This window comes from Watersipora subatra, chromosome 2, assembly GCF_963576615.1.
Source record: "Watersipora subatra chromosome 2, tzWatSuba1.1, whole genome shotgun sequence".
NCBI classification, from domain to species: Eukaryota; Metazoa; Bryozoa; class Gymnolaemata; order Cheilostomatida; family Watersiporidae; genus Watersipora; species Watersipora subatra.
In genome coordinates, this window is record NC_088709.1 from 8,808,826 (window position 1) to 8,834,870 (window position 26,045).

The following is a 26,045-nucleotide window of genomic DNA, read 5'->3' on the forward strand; positions in this document are numbered from 1 at the left end:
AACACCATGTCTATAGAGATAACTGACTATATGATAGAACACCGTGTCTATATTGATAGCTGACTACATGATAGAACATCATGTTTATATTGATAGCTGACTGTATGATAGAACACCATGTCTATATAGATAACTGACTATATGATAGAACACCGTGTCTATATTGATAGCTGACTATATGATAGAACATCATGTCTATATTGATGACTGGCTGTATGATAAAACATGTCTATATTGATATCTGACTATATGATAGAACACCATGTATATATTGATAACTGACTATATGATAGAACATCATGTCTATATTGATAACTGACTGTATGATAGAAGATCATGTCTATATTGATAGCTGACTATATGATAGAACACCATGTTTATATTGATAACTGACTGTATGATAGAAGATCATGTATATATGTATATTAATAGCTAGTCATATGATAGAACACTGTGTAAATTGAAAATTGACTGTATAATAGAACACCATGTCTATATTGATATCTGACTACATGATAGAACATCATGTTTATATTGATAGCTGACTATATGATTGAACACCATGTATATATTGATAACTGACTATATGATAGAACATCATGTTTATATTGATAACTGACTGTATGATAGAAGATCATGTCTATATTGATAGCTGACTATATGATAGAACACCATGTTTATATTGATAACTGACTGTATGATAGAAGATCATGTATATATGTATATTAATAGCTAGTCATATGATAGAACACCATGTAAATTGAAAATTGACTGTATAATAGAACACCATGTCTATATTGATAGCTGACTATATGACAGAACATCGTTTCTATAAGGATAATTGACCGTATGATAGAACATCATGTGTATATTGACAACTGACTGTATGATTGAACATCATGTCTATATTGATAGCTGACTGTATGATAGAACATCATGTCTATATTGATAACTGACTGTATAATAGAGCATCACTTTTATATTGATAGCTGACTGTATGATAGAACATCATGTCTATATTGATAACTGACTGTACAATAGAGCATCATTTTTATATTGATAACTGACTATATGATAGAACACCATGTCTATATTGATAACTGACTGTATGATAGAAGATCATGTATATATGTATATTAATAGCTAGTCATATGATAGAACACCATGTAAATTGAAAATTGACTGTATAATAGAACACCATGTCTATATTGATAGCTGACTATATGACAGAACATCGTTTCTATAATGATAATTGACCGTATTATAGAACATCATGTGTATATTGACAACTGACTATGATTGAACATCATGTCTATATTGATAGCTGACTGTATGATAGAACATCATGTCTATATTGATAACTGACTGTATAATAGAGCATCACTTTTATATTGATAGCTGACTGTATGATAGAACATCATGTCTATATTGATAACTGACTGTACAATAGAGCATCATTTTTATATTGATAACTGACTATATGATCGAACCCACGTTTATATTGATAACTGACTGTATGATAGAACATCATGCGTATATTGATAGCTGATTATATGATTGAACACCATGTTTATATTGATCGCTGATTGTATGATAAAACATCATGTCTATATTGATAACTGACTGTATGGTAGAACGCCATATCTTAATTGATAGCTGACTATATGATAGAACGTCATGTCTGTATTGATAACTGGCTGTATGATAAAACATGTCCATATTTATAACTAACTATATGGTAGAACATCATGTCTATATTAATAGCTTACTATATGATAGAATTTCATGTCTATATTGATAACTGACTGTATGATAGAACATTATGTCTAGATTGATAACTGGCTATATGATAGAACCAGGCTTGCGGCCACTAGCAGTGCAGTGTGCACTGCACTAGTGCACTGCACTAGCGCAGTGCATAGTGCACTGCAATTTAAAAATAGAAATGTCTAGTGCAATGCTAGTGCAAATTTGAGATGAGTCCCTGAGTGCACTAGTGCAAGTGCAGTGCTTAGTGTGACATGGTATGTGCTAGTGCAGTGCCTAGTGCGGATTAGAAAATTTCCATAAACGCACTAGTGCAAGTGCAGTGCACAGTGCAACGTAAAATGCTCTAGTGCAATGCCTAGTGCGGATTGGAAACTTTTTCATAAATGCACTAGTGCAAGTGCAGTGCCTAGTGCGACATAGTATGCACTAGTCTAAACTAGATTTAAACTGACTGACGCCAACTTTGAAAGGCTAATGTTCCTTCGGTTTAATAAACATCTTCTCTGAACAATATTGCTTATCAATTTTGCCATCAATATGACTTACTGTTTACATGATACTGGTTTATCCAAGGGTAGATTTTCTTGTTGTACATAGTACATTTATGTAATAAGAAGTGAATTCTTCCATTCTACGCTTGCTTAGTATATTTAGTTATTGTAATTGTAATACATTGCACTATTTGATATCTGTTGTCATCTGCACTATTTAATATTGAGCATTATTGTAGGTCTATGGTTTGTTTGAAATTTTAGGTGAGGCTAGTTTATTTGACAAATACATGACTGACATCCTTTGCACGGCTATAATTGTACTATTGCAGTGGATAGCAGTAGATATCTGTTGATTAGCAAGCAATTCTTGCAGCTGCTATAGCAAAAAAGCTCATTGGTCTAGTGCCTAGTGAAGTTTAATAGGGAAGTGCCTAGTGCATTTATGATTTTACACTGCACTAGTGCTGGTGCAATGTCTAATGCACAAGAATTTTTGCTATTGCAGTGTCTAGTGCATTTTTGACTTCACTTTTCGATGCACTAGTGCTAGTGCAGTGCCTAGAGCACAAAAATTTCTGCTAGTGCAGTGCCTAGTACAATTTATATTATTACTATGCCATGCACTAGTGCTAGTGCAGTGCCTAGTGCACCTTACTGTCGTCTAGCCAGCAAATAGTGCAGTGCGCTCAATACTCACTAGTGGCCCCAAGCCTGGATAGAACATTGTGCCTATAATGATAGCTGACTATATGGTAGAACATTGTGTCTATATTGATCGATGACTGTATAATAAAACATAATGTTTATATTGATAGCTATATGATAGAACATCATGTCTATTTTGATATCTGATTATATGATAGAACATCATGTTTATATTGATAGCTGACTGTATGATAGAACATCATGCGTATATTGATAGCTGATTATATGATTGAACACCATGTTTATATTGATCGCTGATTGTATGATAAAACATCATGTCTATATTGATAACTGACTATTTGGTAGAACATTATGTCTATAATGATAACTGACTGTATGATAGAACATCATGTCTATATTGATAGCTGACTATTTGGTAGAACATCATTTCTATATTGATAGCTGACTCTATGGTAGAACATCTTGTCTATATTGATAGTTGACTGTATGATAGAACACCATATCTCTATTGATCACTGAGTGTACTATAGAACCCCATGTATCTATAATTAATAGCTGTTTATATGATAAAACACCATATCTACATTGATCACTGAGTGTGTGATAGAACACCACGTCTTTATATTTACAAGCTGACTGTATGAGCCAACGCCTTGTTCTTATTGATAGTTGACAGTATTATAGAACATCATGCATAAATTGAAATTCAACTATATGATAGAACATCATGTCTATACTGATAACTGACTATATAATAGAATGTCATGTATATATTGATATCTGGCTGTATGATAGTACATCATGTCTGCATTCATAGCTGGCTATATAATAGAGCACCGTATCTATATTGTTAACTGACTATATGATAGAACATCATGTTTATATTGATAACTGGCTATATAATAGAACATTGGGCCGATATTGATAGCTGACTATATGGTAGAACATTGTGTCTATATTGATCGCTGACTGTATGATAAAACATCATGTCTATATTGATAGCCGGCTATATGATAGAACATCATGTCTCTTATATTGATAACTGAAAATATGATAGAACATAATGTCTATTATATTGATAACTGACTATATGATAGAATATCATATCTATATTAATAGATGAATATTTGAGCGAACACCATGTTTATATTGATAGATAACTATATAATAGAACGTAGTCTCTATATTGATAGCTGACTGTATGATAGAACACCGTGTCGATATTGATAGCTGACTATATGATAGAAGACCATGTCTATATTATTAACTTTCTGTATGATAAAACATCACATCTTCAGTGATAACTGACTGTATGATAGAACGTCATGTCTATTTTGATAACTGGCTATATGATAGAACATCATGTCTATTATGTGGATAACTGACTATATGATAGAACATAATGTCTATTATATTGATAACTGACTATATGATAGAATATCATGTCTATATTGATGGCTGAATATATGAGCGAACACTATGTTTATATTGATAGCTGACTATATAATAGAATGTAGGTCTATTTTGATAGCTGTCTGTATGATAGAACAACATTTCTATAATGATAAATGACTGTATGATAGAACATCATTTCTATATTGGTAACTGACTGTATGATTGAACATCATGTATATATTGATAACTGACTGTATGGTAGAACACCATGTTTATTTTGATAAATGACTATAAGATCGAACATCGTGTCTATGTTTATAACTGACTTTAGGATAGAACATTATGTCTATATTAATAACTGACTATATGATTAAACGCCATATCTATATTGATAAATGACTGTATGGTAGAACACCTTGTCTATATTGATAGCTGACTGCATGATTGAACATCATGTTTATATTGATAGCTGACTCTATGACCGAACATCATGTTTATATTGATAGCTGACTATATGACAGAGCATCATGTCTATGTTAATAAATGACTGTATGAATCATGTCTATTTTATTAACTGACTGCATGATTAAACACCTTGTTTATCTTGATAGCTGACTTTATGATGGAATATCATGTTTATATTGATAGCTGACTATATGATAGAACACCATGTCTACATTGATAACTGACTGAGTGATAGAATGCCTTGTTTATATTGATAGCTTACTGTATGATAGAACACCATGTCTATATTGATAGCTGACTATATGATAGAACATCAAATTTATATTGATAGCTGACTATATGATCGAACACCATGTCTATATTGATAGCTGACTATATGGTAAAACATCATCTTTATATTGAAAGCTGACTATATGGTAGAACACCATGTCTCTATTGATAACTGACTATATGATAGAACACCATGTTTATATTGATAGCTGACTATATGATAGAACACCATGTCTATATTGATAACTGACTGTATGTTAGAACACCATGTCTGCATTGATAGCTGGCTATATAATAGAGCACCATATCTATATTGATCACTAAGTGTACTATAAAACCCCATGTATCTATAATTAATAGCGGTTTATATGATAGAATGCCATATCTACATTGATCATTGAATGTATGATAAAACATTATGTCTCTATATTTACAAGCTGACTGTATGATAAAACACCTTGTTCTTATTGATAGCTGACTGTATTATAGAACATCATGCATATATTGAAATTCAATTATATGATAGCACAACATGCTTATTCTGATAACTAGCTATATAATAGAATGTCATGTCTATATTCATAGCTGACTGTATGATAGAACATCATGTCTATATTGATAACTGACTGTATGATAAAACATGTCTATATTGATAGTCGACTGTATGGTAGAACACCATGTCTATATTGATAGCTGACTATATGATAGAACGTCATGTCTGTATTGATAACTGACTGTATGGTAGAACGCCATATCTATATTGATAGCTGACAATACGATAGAACGTCAGCTATGTATTGATAGCTGACTATATAGCAGAACACCATGTCTATATTAATAGCGATCTGTATGATAGAACATCATGTCTATATTGATAACTGACTGTATGATAGAACATCATGTCTATATTGATGGCTGACTCTATGATAGCACATCATGTTTATATTGATAATTGATTGTATGATAGAGCATCATGTGTATATTGATAACTGACTGTATGATTGAACATCATGTCTATATTGATAGTTGACTGTATAATAGCGCATCATGTTTATATCGTTAACTGACTGTATGATAAAACATCATGTCTATATTGATATCTGACTGTATGATAGAACACCATGTCTATATTGATAGCTGATTATATGATACTACACCATATTTATATTGATTACTGAGTGTACTATGGAACACCATGTCTCTATTGATAACTGATTATATGATAGAACATCATGTTTATATTGATAGCTGACTATATGATAGAACATCATGTTTACATTGATAGATGGCTGTATGTTAGAACATCATGTCTGCATTGATAGCTGGCTATATAATAGAGCACCATATCTATATTGATCACTAAGTGTACTATAAAACCCCATGTATCTATAATTAATAGCGGTCTATATGATAGATTGCCATATCGACATTGATCATTGAATGTATGATAGAACATTATGTCTCTATATTTACAAGCTGACTGTATGATAAAACACCTTGTTCTTATTGATAGCTGACTGTATTATAGAACATCATGCATATATTGAAATTCAATTATATGATAGCACAACATGCTTATATTGATAACTGGCTATATAATGGAATGTCATGTCTATATTGATAGTCGACTGTATGATAGAACACCATGTCTATATTGATAGCTCACTATATGGTAGAAAATTCTGTCTATAATGATAACTGACTGTATGATAGAACATCATTTCTATAATGATAATTGACTGTATGGTAGAACATTATTTCTATATTGGTAACTGACTGTATGATTGAACAACATGTATATATTGATAACTGACTGTATGGTAGAACACCATGTTTATTTTGATAAATTACTGTATGATCGAACATCGTGTCTATGTTGATAACTGACTTTATGATAGAACATTATGTCTATATTAATAGCTGACTATATGATTGAACGCCATATCTATATTGATAAATGACTGTATGGTAGAACACCTTGTCTATATTGATAGCTGACTGTATGATAGAACATCATGTCTATATTGATACCTGACTATATGATAGAACATCATGTCTATATTGATAACTGACTATATTATAGAACATCATGTCTATACTGATACCTGGCTATATGTTAGAACATTGTGTCTATATTGATAGCTGACTATATGGTAGCACATCATGTCTGTATTAATAGCTGACTGACTATATGGTAGCAATTATCCCAATAGCTAATTTATGCTTTTTATCCGAAGTTTTACTTAGTTTCAAACCTTTTTCTTTTTTCAGATGATGGTTATTCTTGGTAATATGGTTTATTTTCAGGACATCAATTTAGTTTTATCGGGTTTTTAGGACTATTACAGTTTTTACTTCTGAGCCAATCTTTCTTTGGAAATTTAGAATATGTTTTTATTTGTATTAAGACCGTTTAAAAATACAGTTTTGTTTTAACTTCCTTTTGATGTGTAACTCTATTAACTTCATCATACAAAACTCTCACATTGCACCAGCAAAAATTTCTTTGTGCTGAAAAGTTTCTTTTCAGCACAAGAGTGTTTGTTGACGGCACTGATTTATGATTAGTGTTGAAGAGTAGGTCCTAATGCCCTAGACATGCGCTCGCCAAATTAAATTTAATTAAACATGTTTGTATAGATCTGAAACTACTTCTCCATCTATATATATACATGTATTTTTCAAAGTATGTGGATCTGTTTGTCATTCCGGCCATAGCTATAGCCCACACTGATTATTTTACTGATGCGGCCACCCGTTACGATGCCTCTGTTAAAAATTCTTTTTCCTCAGGTTTAAGTACTATATCTGGGATCAAGGCCCATTTTCCTCACACGGGTGATTATATTGAAATATTTTGGAACCTGAGTATATGCGACATGATGCTGCTCCATATATTTTTCTTCAGGGCATATTTGTTCGGCCTACCGAATCAACAATAATTTATCTCGAACTTGAAATTTGGCGATCAGGGTACTGATTATATGAGTTATTAACTCATTTGCACCCGACCAATTTCTAGGCGATTACCCCCAAATACCGCTAATTTTCCGAAGGTTGTCGTAATTCAAGTTACCACTACAGGAGACAGACTTGAGATAATTTACTCATTCGAATTTCACAAAAACAAGCCGTCTCCTCTTCCAAATTATATTGCATTCATATAGTCAACTCATATCCCTTTTATGTAGATCTGTGCATCAAAGAAGGTAGTTTCAACAAATTTCCAAATTTGAATCAATTGTTTTCTGCTAAAACAAAGTTAAATTTGCACCATAAAGATTGCAAACTAAACAAAGTTTGACTGAAATTACTTATTTATTACATACAATACATAGTTATGAATATTATTTATACATATGCAGTTAGTTAGCTCAGACTCTTACCTCAGACGAAGTAGAACTTCCTAGCGATTTAATTTAAATCTAAAGGGAAGCCTCTATTTATTGGGTTTGTTTTGAGTCAGGGTATAATTTGGAGAGTAGCACACTGCTGCTTAGGATTATTGAGTTTTGGTCGTGTGCCCTCTGATGTCTCGAATTGTTCGAGGCAAAATCTATTGTGGTATATATTTTTGTTTGTTGTTACAGAGTTAAGTTTTTCCCTGGAGGCTCTTCTTGTTGTTATTGCCATATTTTCTCTGCCTTGGTTGATTTCATCATATGCTACAGAGAGGGAATGGTGTTTTTCTCAAGGTAAAGAATTCTAATGAGCAGACAGAGTCGGTGGCTTTTTTGCCTGTCTTCCAGTGATTTTATACCTAGCTGGTTTCTTGCTTTCGAAACACTTTCCCCACGCCCTCTCATGTTACTTATGAACTGTATAACATCATTTTGCACTAGTTCTATGCATTGGATTATGTTTTTATTGGTTGGGTCCCAGACTGCATCTTCATATTCTATAATTGGTCTACATAGACTTGTGTATGCGAGCAGTTTAGCCTCCTTTGGGGCATTATACATCAGATGTTTAATGCCCCCAGTGTCTTCCTTGATTTACTACCTTTGCTCTTTATGAGTTGATCGAATTTCAGATCCAACTGGATGATCACACCTAGATATTTTGTGTCCGCTGTCCAGACAAAAGGCGAGTTTCCTAGATTACACGTGAACTGCTGGCTCATTGTACCAAAGCATATTGCTTGGCACTTCTTCTCATTGAATGGCATTTTCCATTTTTTTGACCAGTTGTACACTTCGTTAATGTTATTTTAGAATATTTTGGCATCTTTTGAACTATTAACTACTCGATAAATTAGTGTGTCATCAGCGTAAAGGTTAACATTGCAGAATAAACTCTCGGCTAGATCGTTAATGTAGCATAGGAAAAGAGTAGGTCTCAGTACCGAGCCCCATGGGACTCCAGATGCTACAGCACATTTTTGAGAACTCTTTCCTTTGAGTACTACAGATTGTTGCCTGTCAGATAGGAAGTCGTGGATCCAGTTAATGAGTTGTGTGTTTATCCCTGGTATGCTTTGTAGTTTTTCAAGGGGCAGTAGATGTAGAACTTTGTCAAAAGCATGAACATGAAAATCATGAAACTCTAACTTCAAACTTTTCCTAATGAGTATCATCCTTCAAACAAAAGCATAGCAAATCTATATGCCAATATATCTCAAATAAAACGTCACTAAAATGTTTCAAATAATAAAAATATGTTCAATAACTCTGTTCTTGACTTTTCAGACTTCATAGACAGCTATAAGAATCAATATGATTCTTATAGCTGTCTATGCCTATAATGTTAGTCTGACTACAGCTGCCAGCCTGAAGAGTGCATTTTATTTGAGATTACCGATTCAAATTGGCAAAATTAAAAGTTAATAAAAACTTTAAAACATTAAAAACAATGTTTTAATTTGATTTATGCAATCTTTCAATGTCTCACCACTTTTGAATCTGCATATTTACTTTGGAGTTGAAAAGAATTTATCACAAAAATTTAGATAAAATTTCAAGTCGGCATGATGATTTCCGGTTTTGGTAGATATTGAGATGGGTGTACTAATTTGGTTATAACTTTTGCCAGAGACGTCATAGAGGTATATTTTTAAAGTTTGTCTGACTGGCCAGAATTTTTTCTTTCTAACTAATCAAAAATATTCTTTTATAATTGGAAAATAACGATGCAAGGAGCTGGTAAATTTCAGACGCGGGTTAACTAGCGTTGGGTGCCTAGAAACGTTATAAATACGCGAGTTAACTCGCGCCTGGGTGCTAATGAGTTGAAAGATACACGTCACTGAATTCGCCATCGTGAGTTATCTGTATCTGTTATGTTCGGTGTTTGTTATAATAAACACGATTCGCTAATGTAAATGATAAAAATTCAGTTGAAAGTTGGAACTTTACTAGAATACATCCTAAAACTTCCTTCAAATATGTTTTTAGTAAACAAAATTCATTTAAGTTAGTTCAGCGTTTAGGTTGCACTTCTGTCTCGAAGGTAAGAACTCTCCACATAGTACATTGCAATGTTATATCTTGCAGACCATAACCACAAAATGCACTAAAGTCATTGTCAGTACCTATAGTTACCAAGGTTAACATAGTATTTTGGTACTACTTGTAATGATGACGATTTTTACCAGGAGGTAATTGCATTAGATAATGACTATGAGTACTATAACACTCTATGTATGTCTATAGCCTACGATATTTTTGCATGAAAATTTTCACATGCCAACACTGAAACGAACTAAAATCGTATAGTGGTATACTAAATAATTTTTGATAGTATTCGTAACCAAGTAAATTATGTTTAGTCCTTAATCTCTAATGGGTTCACATTTACATTTAAACACCTTAACATTTTTTTCCTTCTAATTTATTTCAACGAAACACTTCTTTCAAGTTATGAAATTTTAATTTTACAATTTTTTGAAAATCTTTACAGCCATTTATTTATTTTTAATTAATCAATTTTCGATTACTAACAACACTGCATCCACATAGATACATAGATACATATGACACACATGGAAAACAGGTTATGTAGATTACTGCACAGTAGGAAGGGAAGGAGATCATGGTTATTCCGGATCCTCACTTTATTATACTTCTATGTACAGGGTTTAGCAAATGCGCCACAATTTTACTGAGATTTTACATTTTGGTCCACACTGATCTCTCGACAAGTCAATTGTTCTGCTTTGGTCATGTTTGTTTTCTATTTGCTAAAGTCTGAGATGGTTTTAATTCTACCCGTTAGTGCTACAAATCAGCTTGCCATTGTAGGGAAAGTCAGATTGTGATTTTTTGCTTGTGTATGTATAGCTTACTAGAAAGCCTGGTAACTATAATAATAACACGGGTACAAAACATGGAGGCTCCCAAGATATTGAAAACACGACAATTTTATATTACATCACTTCAAGTCTGACCAGCCATCATTGGTTGGTCACCAAATGTTCACCAACTCAATATAATTATCACGACTCTTCTGTAATAATATATTTTTACATTAATGGTTACTATCATCTGGCCGAATACAAGTTAATATGTTTACATTTATATCTTCATTTACATATGATTTTCATTAATAATAACTACTTCTCCACAATCACTGTGTTATATGAACATAGATTTTAACCTGATCTAGTTAGACGTTATTTTTATTTAGGTAACCTGATCCTTTATTTAACGTCAGTCATGGAAGCTTTGCTAGTAAAAACGGACCCAGACACGTATAATAGTCCAAGTAACAGTCTCTATCCAACTGGTAAGTAGAGAGTATTACCAAACCATGTATATGTTGAAGAGCATTGCCCTTTAAGGATTTTTGCATTACGTTTTCTCTGCATTTCATGTTATCTGCATCCATTTCCCATTTATCAATCTTCTATGTAGCTATTATGCTTGTTTTTGACATTTTCTCTTTTTCAATTCTTCTTTAGCCATATTCTCCAAATGTACCCACTATTGTTACATTCTTGACATTTTGTAGCCATGTTTGCTACAGCTATGTTTCATATAAGCATGCATTATATCCCATGTCTGGTATAACTGTGTCTATTATGCTCATAGTGTATTATGACTGCATAATGTTCTATTATGATGGTTTAACCAGCAAGTTTAGAGCAAGCGTTTCTCTTTAGGCTTATTCTCATACATAGTTTAATTATAATTCTGTTTGTAGGTAATAAATTATCATTACATTATATTGTAGATATTGAGGTTAAACTAGAACCTGGTGATTCATCAGTCAACACGGACAGTGATCAAGGTAATTATATTGGAAGTATTATATCGGTATTATAAGGTATTATATCGGTTTTACATTTGTACAACTTTATACATTTTACAGCTTATTACATTTTCACAAAATCCTGTAATCACTATTTTCCATAGATAGACTCTCATCGTTATTGTAGGAGTTGCAGAAGTGAAAACAGAGCCAGGATCTGAAGGTGGTGATAATCTCTACTCAGCTGGTTAGTTTCGGATTTATCAGATAATAGTAATAACTGATCCTGATAGACTCTGATGTCAGGTTCCTCCCGGTTAAATTAATATTATTAATTACTGTTACTGTTCCTGAAAAGTCTAGGAAAGTGAAGTTCAAGGAAGTGAGGGTTGACTGTAAGTAGATTAATTAATGTAATTAGATAATCTCTACCCAACTAGTTAGTTGAAGATGTATCAAATAATAGTGATAACTGTTGTTTATTAACTCTGATGTCAGGTTCCTCCCAGTTCAATGAGAATGATATATGATAATTATAAATGTCTGGTCAGCTGAAAATTTTGGGAAGTGAAGTCTGAAGATGTGGGTGTCGACTGTATTCAGCTACAAGGTTAAGCATAAGCACAATGAAAACATTTGAAATTTGAATATTTCATAGGTTGAAAACAGGTTCATGAGAGCTGAGAAAGTGTGAGTCACCTGTTGAAAGGTTATTGCTTTTGACTGCAAAAAGCGCGCTAAATTTTTAGCCACATGTAATTTCTATTGTAAATTTGTTTAGGATAATTTCTATACATAAGATTTATCAATGTATCTTTGTGTATATAAGCTGTTTATATTGTAGATAGTAAACCTAATCAAGAACCAGAGAGTGGTTCAGTCAGCATACACAGTGATGAAGGTAAATATGGCAGTAGTATAATACTGGATGCAATAATAGGTATTTAAGATCCTAATGTCATCCTCCACTACGTAAACTTGAAAGTTGTAACCAAGCTCACCACTTCCATCCCTCGAACATGTGCTTTCCTTTGCAGCTAATCTCCCTTACTCAGCGTCTACATCTTCTCCCAAGTAATTTCTACTACCACTCTGTGCACCTCTCTGATCCTCAACTATCATTCACACGCTAGTTTGATGTGCCCTCTGTCTCTCACAAAGAAAATATGACAAAATATTTGACATCTCACTTTATAACTGTGATCTAATGTAGGCTTGCAGTCTCCCAAAGTTGAAGAATGGCCTCCCGTTATAGACTGTTACAATTACCTTTCCAAATAATAGTAGAGTTTTCTCCTCTTTCTCTGCATTCAGTTGACATGTTCACCTATAAATACCCAATATATTCTGTCACTGATCATCTCTTACTGGATTGAGCTAGCCTCATCAAGATATTCACATGTGAGGAGATGATGGGGCCTGCCATCAGGTGAAAACCATGATCATAAAGATCTGGGATTCTGCTGACCACCAACTTCAAACCTGCAGTCGATCTCACCATACTTTTCAGCGTAGCCCCTCTCAGGCAAACAACTCTAATGCGCTCTATCTTCAGGTACCCAAGAATATTATTTCCAATTAGAGTTATCTGACTCTTCATAGCCATCATTCATTTAATCTGGCACCGATCAATATAATCCCTCTCCTATCTATTCAACCATACCTATCTCTCTGTCTACTATCAATACATTTTGTTATCACCTCCCAACTGCCATCACATAAAAACGCCAAATTAATAGCAATGATTGTTACTGTCAGACAGTTTGCTTCACGGGCTAGCCGGGTCACGCACTCAAGGATTTTCGCCACGCACATACAAAACAAAAACAACAGGGTAGACACACTTTTCGCAGTCTTCCGCATGAATATTCAAAAATACTAACAAATGTCAATTCTATCGGCCAAACACAGCCTACTAATGGATGAGCAACTTATTAATGTATCCGAATACTTCATATAAAATAAGCCTACCATGTTAAATAATAGTTAATACCCACTTTTTCTCTGGAAATATGCCTGCCCGCGGTTTTTGGCCAAGAATAACCAGGGTTCATTATACACCAAAATGTCTCTCACGGGTTCCGGAGGTAGCCCGTATTGTAAATTAAGTTCGGGTGTCCATATAAAGACCCGGCCCCAAATGGAGGCTACAATATAAGCCAATCACAACACAGTTCAACAACCATACAATACCCAGATGCTCGTCTGCTTGAATTTACCGCAAACTAATGTTTTGACCGCAGTTGAATATGATTGGCTTAAAAATAGTTTATGTTTCGGTACGGGAGCAATGGACCCACCCGATAATGCCGATAACGGGCTACCTCCGGAACCCATGAGAGACATTTTGGTGTATAATGAACCCTGGTTATTCTTGGCCAAAAACCGCGGGCAGGCATATTTCCAGAGAAAAAGTGGGTATTAACTATTATTTAACATGGTTGGCTTATTTTATATGAGGTATTCGGATACATTAATAGGTTGCTCATCCATTAGTAGGTTGCGTTTGGCCGATAGAATTGACATCTGTTAGTATTTTTGAATATTCGTGCGGAAGATTGTGAAAAGTGTGTCTACCCTGTTGTTTTTGTTTTGTATGTGCGTGGCGAAAATCCTTGAGCGCGTGACCCGGCTAGCCCGTGGTTTGCTTTCTCTATCTCGCTTACTACATTTATTCACATTAGTACTTTCCACATGGCTGGTATATTATTATCAGCCTTGATAATCATGATTTCACCATTATTCCAACCATAACTGACTCTCTTCCTCAAATGATCTCTCGACCTCCTCAACAATCCACTAATAAACTTCTACGTGGTGCTCTATCCTCATACTTGACAATCCTCTTTTTTCCCTGTTCCTTCTTTTTCATGTTGTTGTGGGTTAACTTGACCTAAATCTCATTTTTTGGTTAGGTAGAGGACCCCCAGGCCCGTGGCTTCTGACGAAATCCTTTTGTTTCAACTTCAATTACCTTTCAGTACATTACAACTTTAGCTCCTAGCACTCATTTCTAAACACACCAAACGACACTTCAACTTTTGCACAAACATCAGTTTGTCAGGCCTGTATGAACACCCTGGTAAGGTTGTCTTATATGACAAAAAAATCTTTTCGTTTATTCTGTTCCTTCACATATATTTCAGTCTTCATTGCTTCCCCACCATCACGTTACTCTGGTGGGTATTGGGACTAGTAGTCACTTGCTTGATCTTACACTCTCCCATTAGCTTTTTTCACTCCTTTGACACGAAACAAGGGCCATTATTTGATCAAAAGCAGGGAACCATATCATGCTAATATAGGACTACATTTATTCACTAATGAAGACCCTGTTTGATGAGCCGTCCGTCTGGATGACCTTTATTCCTCTCGAAAAGGTAATCGAGAAATAATGTGTACCACATTGTTTCAAACTCAAACAAGTCAGTGCCTAGCACTTCCCATAATCTTTTTGGAAACTTGCTATTTTAGCAATGGTACATAGCTCATTCTCTGGTATCATATACATGTATCACTATTTTGTACTAGATCTCTAATTAATACTTGGTCACCACGCCATATCTCTTGTCCAACTGGTAGTCTTAATAATAGGCCTATCGTGATACCCTTCATGCAATGGTCTAAAATATCCTGAAACATCACTCTAGATAGATAAATTCTTGAAATTATCACTGTCAGTTCTTCCACTTTGCACAAGCTATCACTCATTGCCTTAACTCTTCTTTACCTCCTTTCGGATAGCTGGCTTGGTGCCATGTATAACTTCTAGAATCAGCTAATTCTCATTATCCTGTTTAGCAAATTCTTTTGCTCTCTCCAGAGACTGGTTCTTTAATGCCCTTATCTGAAAGCATGACAATAAACTTTAGTGAGTAGCACCTCTTCGTTTTCGAAAGGGGGTCTTGACAAGAAATCTTCTATAAACATTTTCGGATCTGGAGTGTGAAAATTTTATAGTCGTTTCTCCTTTTCCACATTTTCAAGCATTTAACATGTAATGGCAGGTCAGACAAATGGTACCAACATCTCATGATCTGTTTTATTTTCAAAAACCTCATCACCAGGTAGAAATCACAGGCCCGTTTTAAAGTCAAAACTTATTTTTTATCTATTCATATTTTAATTAACTTTCTTTGGGCGTAAGTTACTGGCTGCCATGAGCCGGATGGAGGCTTCCGCTGCAATGCTCCTTCCAAATAACACCGCCAAAACAGTGTACTTATGAAGACGTAATGACTTTGCAGCTTCAAAACTTCTGCTGCTTCTGTAAAACACCAATTTTTTTTGTCCAATTCCCTAAAAAAAACCTGAAGTTTATAATAACTTGAGGTTTTATATCTGCTCAAGTAATTGATTATCACCAAAAACTTTTTCAAGCTCTTTATTTTGTTGGGTGCAAGCAACTCATTTATCGTTCACTCTTTCTTTCTGTTCTACCTAATACCTTCCCTACTCAAGACCTGCTCAAGAAACTTAACACCTTTTTTTCAACTTATACAGTACTTGTCTTTATTGAATTTCATACTTGCACCAGTCATTTACTACAACACCAAGGTCACTCATGCTCATCCTTGTTATGCTTCACAACCAGGACAGCATCCATCATACAAATAGCACCGCTCTCATTGCCCAACATCTTTGTCGAGCCTTTGTCATCTGCCTTTAACCCTTTGAACCCTGGTCATTCTTGTCAATGTGTGTCAGTAACCCTCTGCAATTTGTCCACCGATCCAGAGTTTTTAAACTTTTAATAAATATTTGTAAATGTGCTCATAATATAATAGTATGTGGTGAAGCACTTGTAAAAAAGTCGGGCAACGCATAGCAAAAGTCATCAAGCAGAAAAAACAGTACTTCACCATTAGTCGGGCTAAAACTATAAAAGTCGGCACAATTTTAAAAACTTATTAGAACACTTACAGTATCGTCATATTCATTGAGCGCATGTTCATCATCATTTCATGACATAAAATCTACTGGAAAATTATAGTTGGTATCATAAAATTTGTTATTTGCATCACAATTATTTATGAGCTACCAACAAACGAGTTATATCAACTTTTTTCGATATCGTTCTAATAAAATATGTTATTATAATGAAGGAAGTAGATGGTGATATTTGAAAACTGTTACAAACGAAAGTGCAATTTTTGGTCTTACATGCTGTGCAAGAGTTAATTTGATTGGTTTACGCTGTTATTTGGAAACAGCTTTTGTAAACAAAGCCATGTAAATGCCAGAATTCCAGCTGTTAGAGATTCTGACACACCATACGCAATGCCAGCAAACCGGCCATCAAGGCTCAAAGGGTTAAGAAAACCTCTGGGGCAATCAAAATTCCAAATAGCATTGCTTACTACTGGTACCTGTCAAATGGCATGATAAAAGCATTGGCTGTATAATTCCTTCTATTCCTTAATCATCTTCGTCTGACAAAACCTTAAATTGGCCTCCATCCTGCTAAAGAACTGTTCAGCTCTCACCCATCGCAAGCTTGTCCTCCAAACGAAGTAAAGGAAAATACTATCTAATGACACTTTCAATAAATCGAATCAGATCTATGCTCAATCTCTCTCCGCTGTTAGATTTAGGGGCTACCACCATTCTTTAGCACCAAACTGCGAGCATTTCTATCTTCCTTACATATCCTAAACTTTTCATGTTTTCTAATTCATGCCTTTAGCATCTCAAAGCCCTGGGCACATTCAAACATTGAGAACAGCCCCTTCTTTCAAATTTTTTAAACGCATCCAAGAGTACACCAAGTTTTCCAGATAACTGATATGATGCTTATCTCACACCTTATCAGTCACTAGTCCCACAGTTTTTACTATACCTCAACACAGCACTTCCTGTTTACCTAACAAATTCCAACTCACTTTAAGGACATTAAGCACAGTTTCAATTGAGGCTCCTTTCTCAAAAGCCGAGGTACTTTTGTCTTTTTCATCACATCCAATCTCTGTCTATCTGCCCCAATAATAATCTTTGAAGTTCTAACAATCACAGCTAGTCTTCTTGCAGCTAATCTTCTCAGCCAACATCAACACATCTGCACAAGTATCTACTCTAAAACATACATTCCTATCTGCACACTCCATCCCACCTCAAACAACATCTTTCCAGAAAAGTTTTCTCCCTGTTCGTCACAAAAACTTGGTTATGTCTTATAAGTCGACACATTTACTCTCCCTGAAGCCGCTTTTCCTCGATCATTCTTCCGACATACCTTTGATAGTGAGTGCCTCCACACAGAAAAACAGCTTGAAATTGTCACTTTTGAGTGTCTCGATGCCTTGCCAGCAATTTCTAGCCAAGTGGTAACTTTCACAGCTCAGGCAGCATCTATAGCAAATATAACAAAGTTAACTATTTCCTTAAGACAATAAAATTGCATCTGTATCAGTTTTTTTACTTGAAGAATCTTGCTGTTCTGGTTCACGTTGGTCATCTTTGGACTGTATGCAAATTAAGTTTTGTTTAAACACTTGAAGTTCATTTGTAGCCTGTTGTTAGCATTTTTCTAGTTTTTATATTAGAGTTTCCTGGGACCATAGCTCTAACCGTCTAGATTTACTTTGCTAATAATTTGTACTAGCTGTTTGCGAGTACACCCATGACAGAACAGTGCTGCCTTTATCAATTTATTCAATAAGAATAGGTAAGCTTGAGCACCACACAAAAATATTTTTTACGCAAAAATATATGTAGAGATTGCTAGTATTACTTGACTGTATTCAGACTGTTGCTGTTGTACAATGAGGTAAGATGTGTACAGAAATACTAACATATATAAATTTAGCCATCCAAAGTATTCCTTCCATGTTTTACATCTGATGGTTGGTCTTGACAATATAAGTATGTTTCGATATTGTTTGCTGAACATGCACCATATATTTGAAATGTTCCCCAAACTAAACATATGAGATGAGCGCTCCAAGCAGTCCTCTGCTTACTCGAAGGTTTAAATGAGACTTGTAACATGACAATACTTGAGTGTGTGTGTGGTACTACAGTGCCTGTGGGCCACAGAGCGGTTAGAATGTTGTGCAGCATCCATATTTTAGTTTTTTGGCCTCAAGTGTGAAAGAAAGCATGCCATCTTTATGAAAACTGCTGTTTCAAGTTAGGAAACAGTCGTATTGTACATGTAGTTTTCTCAAAGGTTTTTAGACTTTGATGTGTAAGCATTTTTTTGCATTATAGGTGAATACTGTGAGCCGAAATCCTTTCAGATAGACCAATATATTCTACCGATAAGCTCATTATTAATGAGCCCTGTGAAGACGAAGAGAAAAGATCCCACTGCAAAGACATTATTTCAATGTAAGATGTGCAGTAGTGGGTTTACTCATCGCAGCCATCTAACAAGACACATGAGGACTCACACTGGAGAGAAGCCATTTCAATGTATGATATGCAACACTAGCTTTACTCAGAGTGGTACTTTAACAATTCACATGAGGACTCATACTGGAGAAAAGCCTTTTCAATGTACGACATGCAGCAAGAGCTTCAACCGGCGCAGTAATTTAACGATTCACATGAGGACTCATACTGGAGAGAAACCATTTCAATGTGAGATATGCAGCAGTAGCTTTAATCACAGCGGCACTCTAACAAGTCACATGAAGATTCATACTGGAGAGAAGCCATTTCAATGCCAAATATGCAGTAGGAGCTTCACTCAACGCAGTAATTTAACTAAACACATGAGGACTCACACTGAATAAGAGTCATATCAATGTAAGATTTGCTGTAGTAGCTTTGCTCATCTGTTCATATCTTAGAGACTCCATTTCATTGTAAAATTTGTGACCGTACATGTTGGTATGTATTTGAATATACACTTTTACTCTGATTTTGCTTTATAAAAGTTATATGATGAATGGTTTTTTTGTTGTGTGATTGCATTTGCTGCATATTGAACGATAATTAAATTACCTATTTGTATAAAATAAAGTATTATGCTTGATAAGAATAAGTTGTGCAATAAATGACAAGCTTTTGTTTCGTCTGGTTGAACCAAATTGAACAGGATTGATGACTAGTCATTGGTATTTAACTTGGGCTGATTCTCTCCAAAAAACCTTTTCACCCTGGAAACGTTGGATCAGTTATTTATGTAGTCAAATATTTTAGCATATCTTTAATCATTAGTCTCATTACAGTGCATGAATTCTGTTTGACACAATGTTAGACTTCACACAACAGCTAAGTGCACTATATTACGATTTCCATTACAATATTGACTGAAAACAACTACACTATTTTTTAATCATAGTCAAATTGTTTGTTGTTTTAACTACATTATCTAAATGATGTCGGCTCATAATTCTTGTTTATGAAAGCATAGCATACATCAGAGCATATGTTGATAGGTTCTAAACGCTTTCTGAGAGTAGTTATTTTTAATTAACAGCTCACTTCATAAGATGCAGTATTTAAAGGTTGACTTGCAATAAAATTCACATTACAGTTATTTGGTATCAAAAGATTCACCATGTCTTACTCTCTTGTGTTGTAGGTGCCAAATATGTGGAAATGTGATTACAAGCTCTTAAAAGCTCAAAAACGAAAAGCCGCCATAGATTGGAATCTCTTTATTTCGATGGCGTAGCCGTGAAATTTGGTTATTGTCTTGTCACGTGATGCTCTCACGTGAATTGAAAGGCCAATAAAAAGCTCAATATAAAACTTATCGTAGCACTAGTTTATGACAAACACTTCGGGTTTTACCAAAGACCCCGTATCAAATATAGATGCTCACTACTTTACAGTTTTGTTTCGGTTTGGTCTAATGGGCAAGTCGTAATCTGATCAAGTGACCCAATACTTTGCAAATAATTTCTACAGCACTTTTTGATTATCACAAGTGACCAACAGGCTCGTCATGATTATCAGACAATGATATGTACTCCTTCAAGCTAAGGCTAAAAAATTAAACAAATTTTTACGGTAAGTTATAGGATATCACTGCTAAAAGTGACAGCATTACGATGACGATAAAACAGACGCGTAAGAACAATAGACATAATTTTATTGAATGCGTGAAGTATATTTGTGAAAATATTTCGACGAATAAGGTTGCATGAAATTGTAAACAGAAACCATCCTGTAACAACTACATCACATTTGAGCCAATTTGAAAAAAGAATCCAAACTACGACGGTCTCATGTGGCTGCGATTTTCTGTTCGTTTTTTAGCTTTTAAGAGCTTGTAATCACCTTTCCACATATTTTGCACCCACAACACAAAAGAGTAAGACACGGTGAATCTTTTGATATCAAATCACTGTAATGTGAATTTTGTTGCAAGTCAACCTTTAAAGGTTGACGAGCAACAAAAATCAATTCAAATTCAATTTCTTTCAAGCTATCAAAGCACTGTCATAAGTCCATGTATTTATTAGTAGATACATATACATATACAAAATATAATATAAATCAAAAGCATGAATGGCTTGTTTCAAATTAAATGCTTCTATTGTAAAGTTTAAAAATTTTTTATCGGAAAGTATAGAGACTTTTCTATCACTTGAGATTTGTTTGCTGTTTTATGTGATGTGACTGCCAGGACGTTTTCAGATTAAAATTGGCAACACTTGATCGCTGTTGAAATGCTCAGAAGAAAAGACATCTTTTTCTTTTGAACGTTTTAACCAAGATCAATTTGGCTGATTTTTCTTGAAGTTTTTTTTGAATTGTTTGAGAAAAATCAAATTTCACCAAACCTTTAGAAAAATCGTTGACAAAAGTATTTTACCGATGATGGTAACAACGAAGCCTACGAACTACTAAAAGTTGAGGTTTATCTCTATGGCTTGGAATGAAGTGATATTCTAAAGTAATAACAACCATTTCGGTAGCCGTTGGGCAAAAAACTGTTCGAGTTAACTAACCTGAAGTTGAGTTATCTGAAGCGATTTTTCATTGTGTGGGAACAGACCAAATAAAACCGTTCGAGTTAACCATGTGTTTGAGCTATCCTAGGATGAGTTATTCATGTTTGACTGTGTATTTTTATCTCTCTACTGCAATACGAGAAATGCAATATTAGAAGTAAAATTTCAAGCTGCTGTGTAATATACACAGCTTGAAAGTTGGTTGTGTTGAATGTACAATTATGGCGCCTTACAGTGCCTCGGGTTCCGTGTTTTCAACTCGAGTTGTATAACTCGAGTTGTATTTACAAACTCGTGTTTGTAAAATTAAGGTGCAATATTAGGGTATTACGGTAGCATAACTGTAGATCTGGTTATATTAACAATGCTACACCAATAGGCACCCGTTAGCTAATAGTAATTAAACTATGTATGTATGTACTGTAAAACTAGAGCTAATGGTGAATTATAGTGTCCCGAGTTTGCAACTCGAGTTGTACAACTCGAGTTCATCAAAACCCAAGCCGAGTTCTTTCAACAGCAACTGGAGTTCAACAACTCGGCTTGAGAACATAAAACGCGAAGCACTGTACGGTGCCATACTAAACAACTCATCATTTCATTTTCTCTAGCTATATTTTTTACATGGATTTTTTTTGATGCATCATTAAACGTCGTTGTCATAATTTTTATGTTTGTTCATTTTCGGTGTTCATTCAGTTTCTTTTCAGGCTCTAGGAAGATAACTCTTTTTTTCGTTTGAAAAAAAAGTAGCCCGGCCCCCACATAGATTGTTTTTTTTAGTTTGCTTTTTACATTCTAGAATTGTTTTTGTCTTTTTATATATATATATATATATAAATAAATATGCGCAAATATCGCCAATATATATAATTTAAATATGTATATATATTTAAATTGAATAATTTAAATATGTATATATACAATTTAAATATGTATATATATTTAAATTATTATTAATCTATTAGTAAATTTTATATAATATGCGCAAATGCAGTTCTGTAAATGAGACACCCCAATTACTCACTTTGCGTTTTTACAAACCCGGGTTAGTTTTGCGTAACACAACTCGAGTTTGTCAAAAACCTAGGCCAAGGTCTTTGAACAGCAACTCGAGTTCAACAACTCGAGTTGAGAACACGGAACGCGAGGCACTGCAAGGCGCCATAATATAATGGTTTTGACAGCGATATGTAACAGAAAGCAAGCATTAGCATTCACGTATGTCTGGAAGTTTTGTGCAAACCGGAGCAAAATAAAGAAATGTTCTTGCCATAAAGGGGCATTGTAGTTTAGTCCTAGCTTGTACATAAGATCTAAAAAAATTTGGCTAATGTTTTAGATAATTTAATAAAACCTTCAGTAATTGGACAAAAAAGACATAGGCTGATAAACTGTATAACACATTTTTGTACCTGTAAATCTGTCGGCGGTCTACATCTCAAACTGTCTACGTTTATTACAGAATCCTTTGGCAATTGGACAATGCCATAGACTGGTGAAATGTGTACGGTTTTCTCGAAGAAATGCGCACGGTTTTATGGTTCTACTATCTGCCGCACAGCTTTATGGGCGTTTTGTTGGCCGGTCTTAATTTTGATTAAAAAGACTTTTCAAGTTTTAACGGCGATTTTAGGCCAAATTAATCTTTCTAGTTTTGTATAATCCAATCAGATGTGTAAGTTTTAGGATATTGTCAACACTTCAAAGACTTGGTAACATATTTAAATAGGTTTATATGTGTTTTCTATCATTATTATACTTAAATGGGTCCACAAAAAAATGGTTTAATTTTTTGATGGGATTTCAGTACAAGGGTTTGGGTATGCCTGTTGATGAATACTTTATTGGAGTTGCTTGCACATATGCATTTATCATAAAGCTCCCAAACACTCGCTTCGCTTGTGTTTGGTCGTGGGAAAACCTATTACTTCATTCACTGTTCTTCTCTTCAGACACCACAACAATAAATAAATTGTCATACAGTAATTCAACACTTGAACCCTTGCAAAACAATGCCATAAATTATATGAAATAAAAACATTCAAAGTCATTCATAGCTACTATTTTCAGTAACCGCTTCTTGCAGTTCTCTGAGTTTATGTTCCCTTTTTGTAATAACTTGTTTTCTTATCTAAAACTTGTATTTATCAGTTCATTCACATTATTGTTTTAGAACACAGCCTCATATTGATTGGCAGCTTAATTGATGCTGTCATGTAGATAGCCTGTTGCTGCCACATCATTTTCTGCCTTCCATAATTGTTGGAAAACTGAGTTAAAAATAGCCTATGTTTCAGTTAAAAAAATTATAGTCAACAAAAAGTCGCAGTGTTATTGAGATGAAAAAGCATCAAGTATCACGATAATCTGATGAAGTAACTAAGTACAGTAGACGCTCCTAGAATGTATACCTCCTATAACATGAATTCCAGATAAGCTAAACTGTCAACTCGAGCGAGTTCTCAAATTCAATTTGAACGTTAACTTATTTCACCACACTTGCAAAAGAAAAACCATCGTGTGTGTAGCATTACATTTATTATATATACAACTTTAGTGACAACCTAGCTCATTGCAATAGATTGTCAGATGTGTCAACAAAACAGAGTATAAGATAGCTGCGCAATTGTTCATAAATACCAAGGCTACCAAAATAAAATTTTGGGTCAGGTGACCTTTGTCACATGACACCAGTCATGTAAGTATTAGAGGTACCACATAATGTGATCATATGCACCTCTAAAGCATGAAACTGATTGAACTCCGGACACATAATACTTATTACTAGAATTGAAAACTACAAATACACTGGAAGAAGCCGGCGTGACAGCAGCACAAATCAAATAGCAGAAGACATCTAACTAGTCCTTAGCAACAGTATCCTGGTATCCTAGTATCCTGGCAACAGTATAATTTTATATAACTCACAAATTAAACAAAGATGCAATGAACTGAGAAACAAAGAACTGTCTTTCTAGAATTTTAGAATGTTCTTAGCAGTGTTACCTATTAATCGAGTAATAGCTTGTTTTTTAGCTGCCAAACCTAACTTTGACCAATCAAACAAACAAAATAATCAAGAAGAGACTCAGCAGAGACCAGAATAATAGTTTTCTACAGCAATTTTGATGACATAACAAACCAAACTACCCACTGATTATTAATCATCTAAGGTTAGCTTGTAAATTACCAAGATATAACATTATGATATAACACTGCCAACATTGATAGCTGACTATATGATAGAACACCATGTCTATATTGATAACTGACTATATGGTAGCACATCATGTCTATATTGATAACTGACTATATGGTAGCACATCATGTCTATATTGATAACTGACTATATGATTGAACACCATGTTTATATTGATAACTGACTATATGGTAGCACATCATGTCTATATTGATAACTGACTATATGATTGAACACCATGTCTATATTGATAACTAACTGTATGGTAGATCACCATGCCTATATTGATAGCTGACTATATCATGGAACACTATGTGTATACTAATGGCTGACTGTATGATAGAACATCATTTGATAATTTAGTAGAAATGTACCTTTTGTACCTACGCTTACCTAAAACCAAAAATATGTCAATCTTGTTCAATAATTTACTCAGTATTCTTCTAGTACATAAGAACACAACTGGCAAATGTGTACTTATAACAAGAAGACATTTGAGTTTTGGTATAATCCCTTACAAATAAATCTATAGGATTGACACAGTGGTTAGAAATGAATTTCTTGTTAACAAGGCATTGTGTTGTGCGGAGCTAGTTACTTTTACTATCAATTTAGATTTGAGAGTTTTGGTTGATATCAAACGTTTAATATAAATATCATACCTATAATATGAATTACAGGTTTGAT

At 34.3% G+C, this 26,045-nt stretch overlaps 1 protein-coding gene across 1 annotated transcript in view; it reads left to right on the forward strand.

The window, feature by feature from the left end:
* The window catches only part of LOC137386776 (zinc finger protein 26-like), a 105,977-nt gene that overhangs the window by 4,078 nt on the left and 75,854 nt on the right, over nucleotides 1–26,045 (forward strand). Inside the window, exons 2-6 of the mRNA XM_068072919.1 lie at nucleotides 11,685–11,783; nucleotides 12,231–12,287; nucleotides 12,436–12,495; nucleotides 13,093–13,149; nucleotides 19,458–19,963. Of these exons, the coding sequence (XP_067929020.1) occupies nucleotides 11,714–11,783; nucleotides 12,231–12,287; nucleotides 12,436–12,495; nucleotides 13,093–13,149; nucleotides 19,458–19,963 (750 nt within the window). The 5' untranslated portion in view covers nucleotides 11,685–11,713. The remainder of the gene's footprint in view (nucleotides 1–11,684; nucleotides 11,784–12,230; nucleotides 12,288–12,435; nucleotides 12,496–13,092; nucleotides 13,150–19,457; nucleotides 19,964–26,045) is intronic.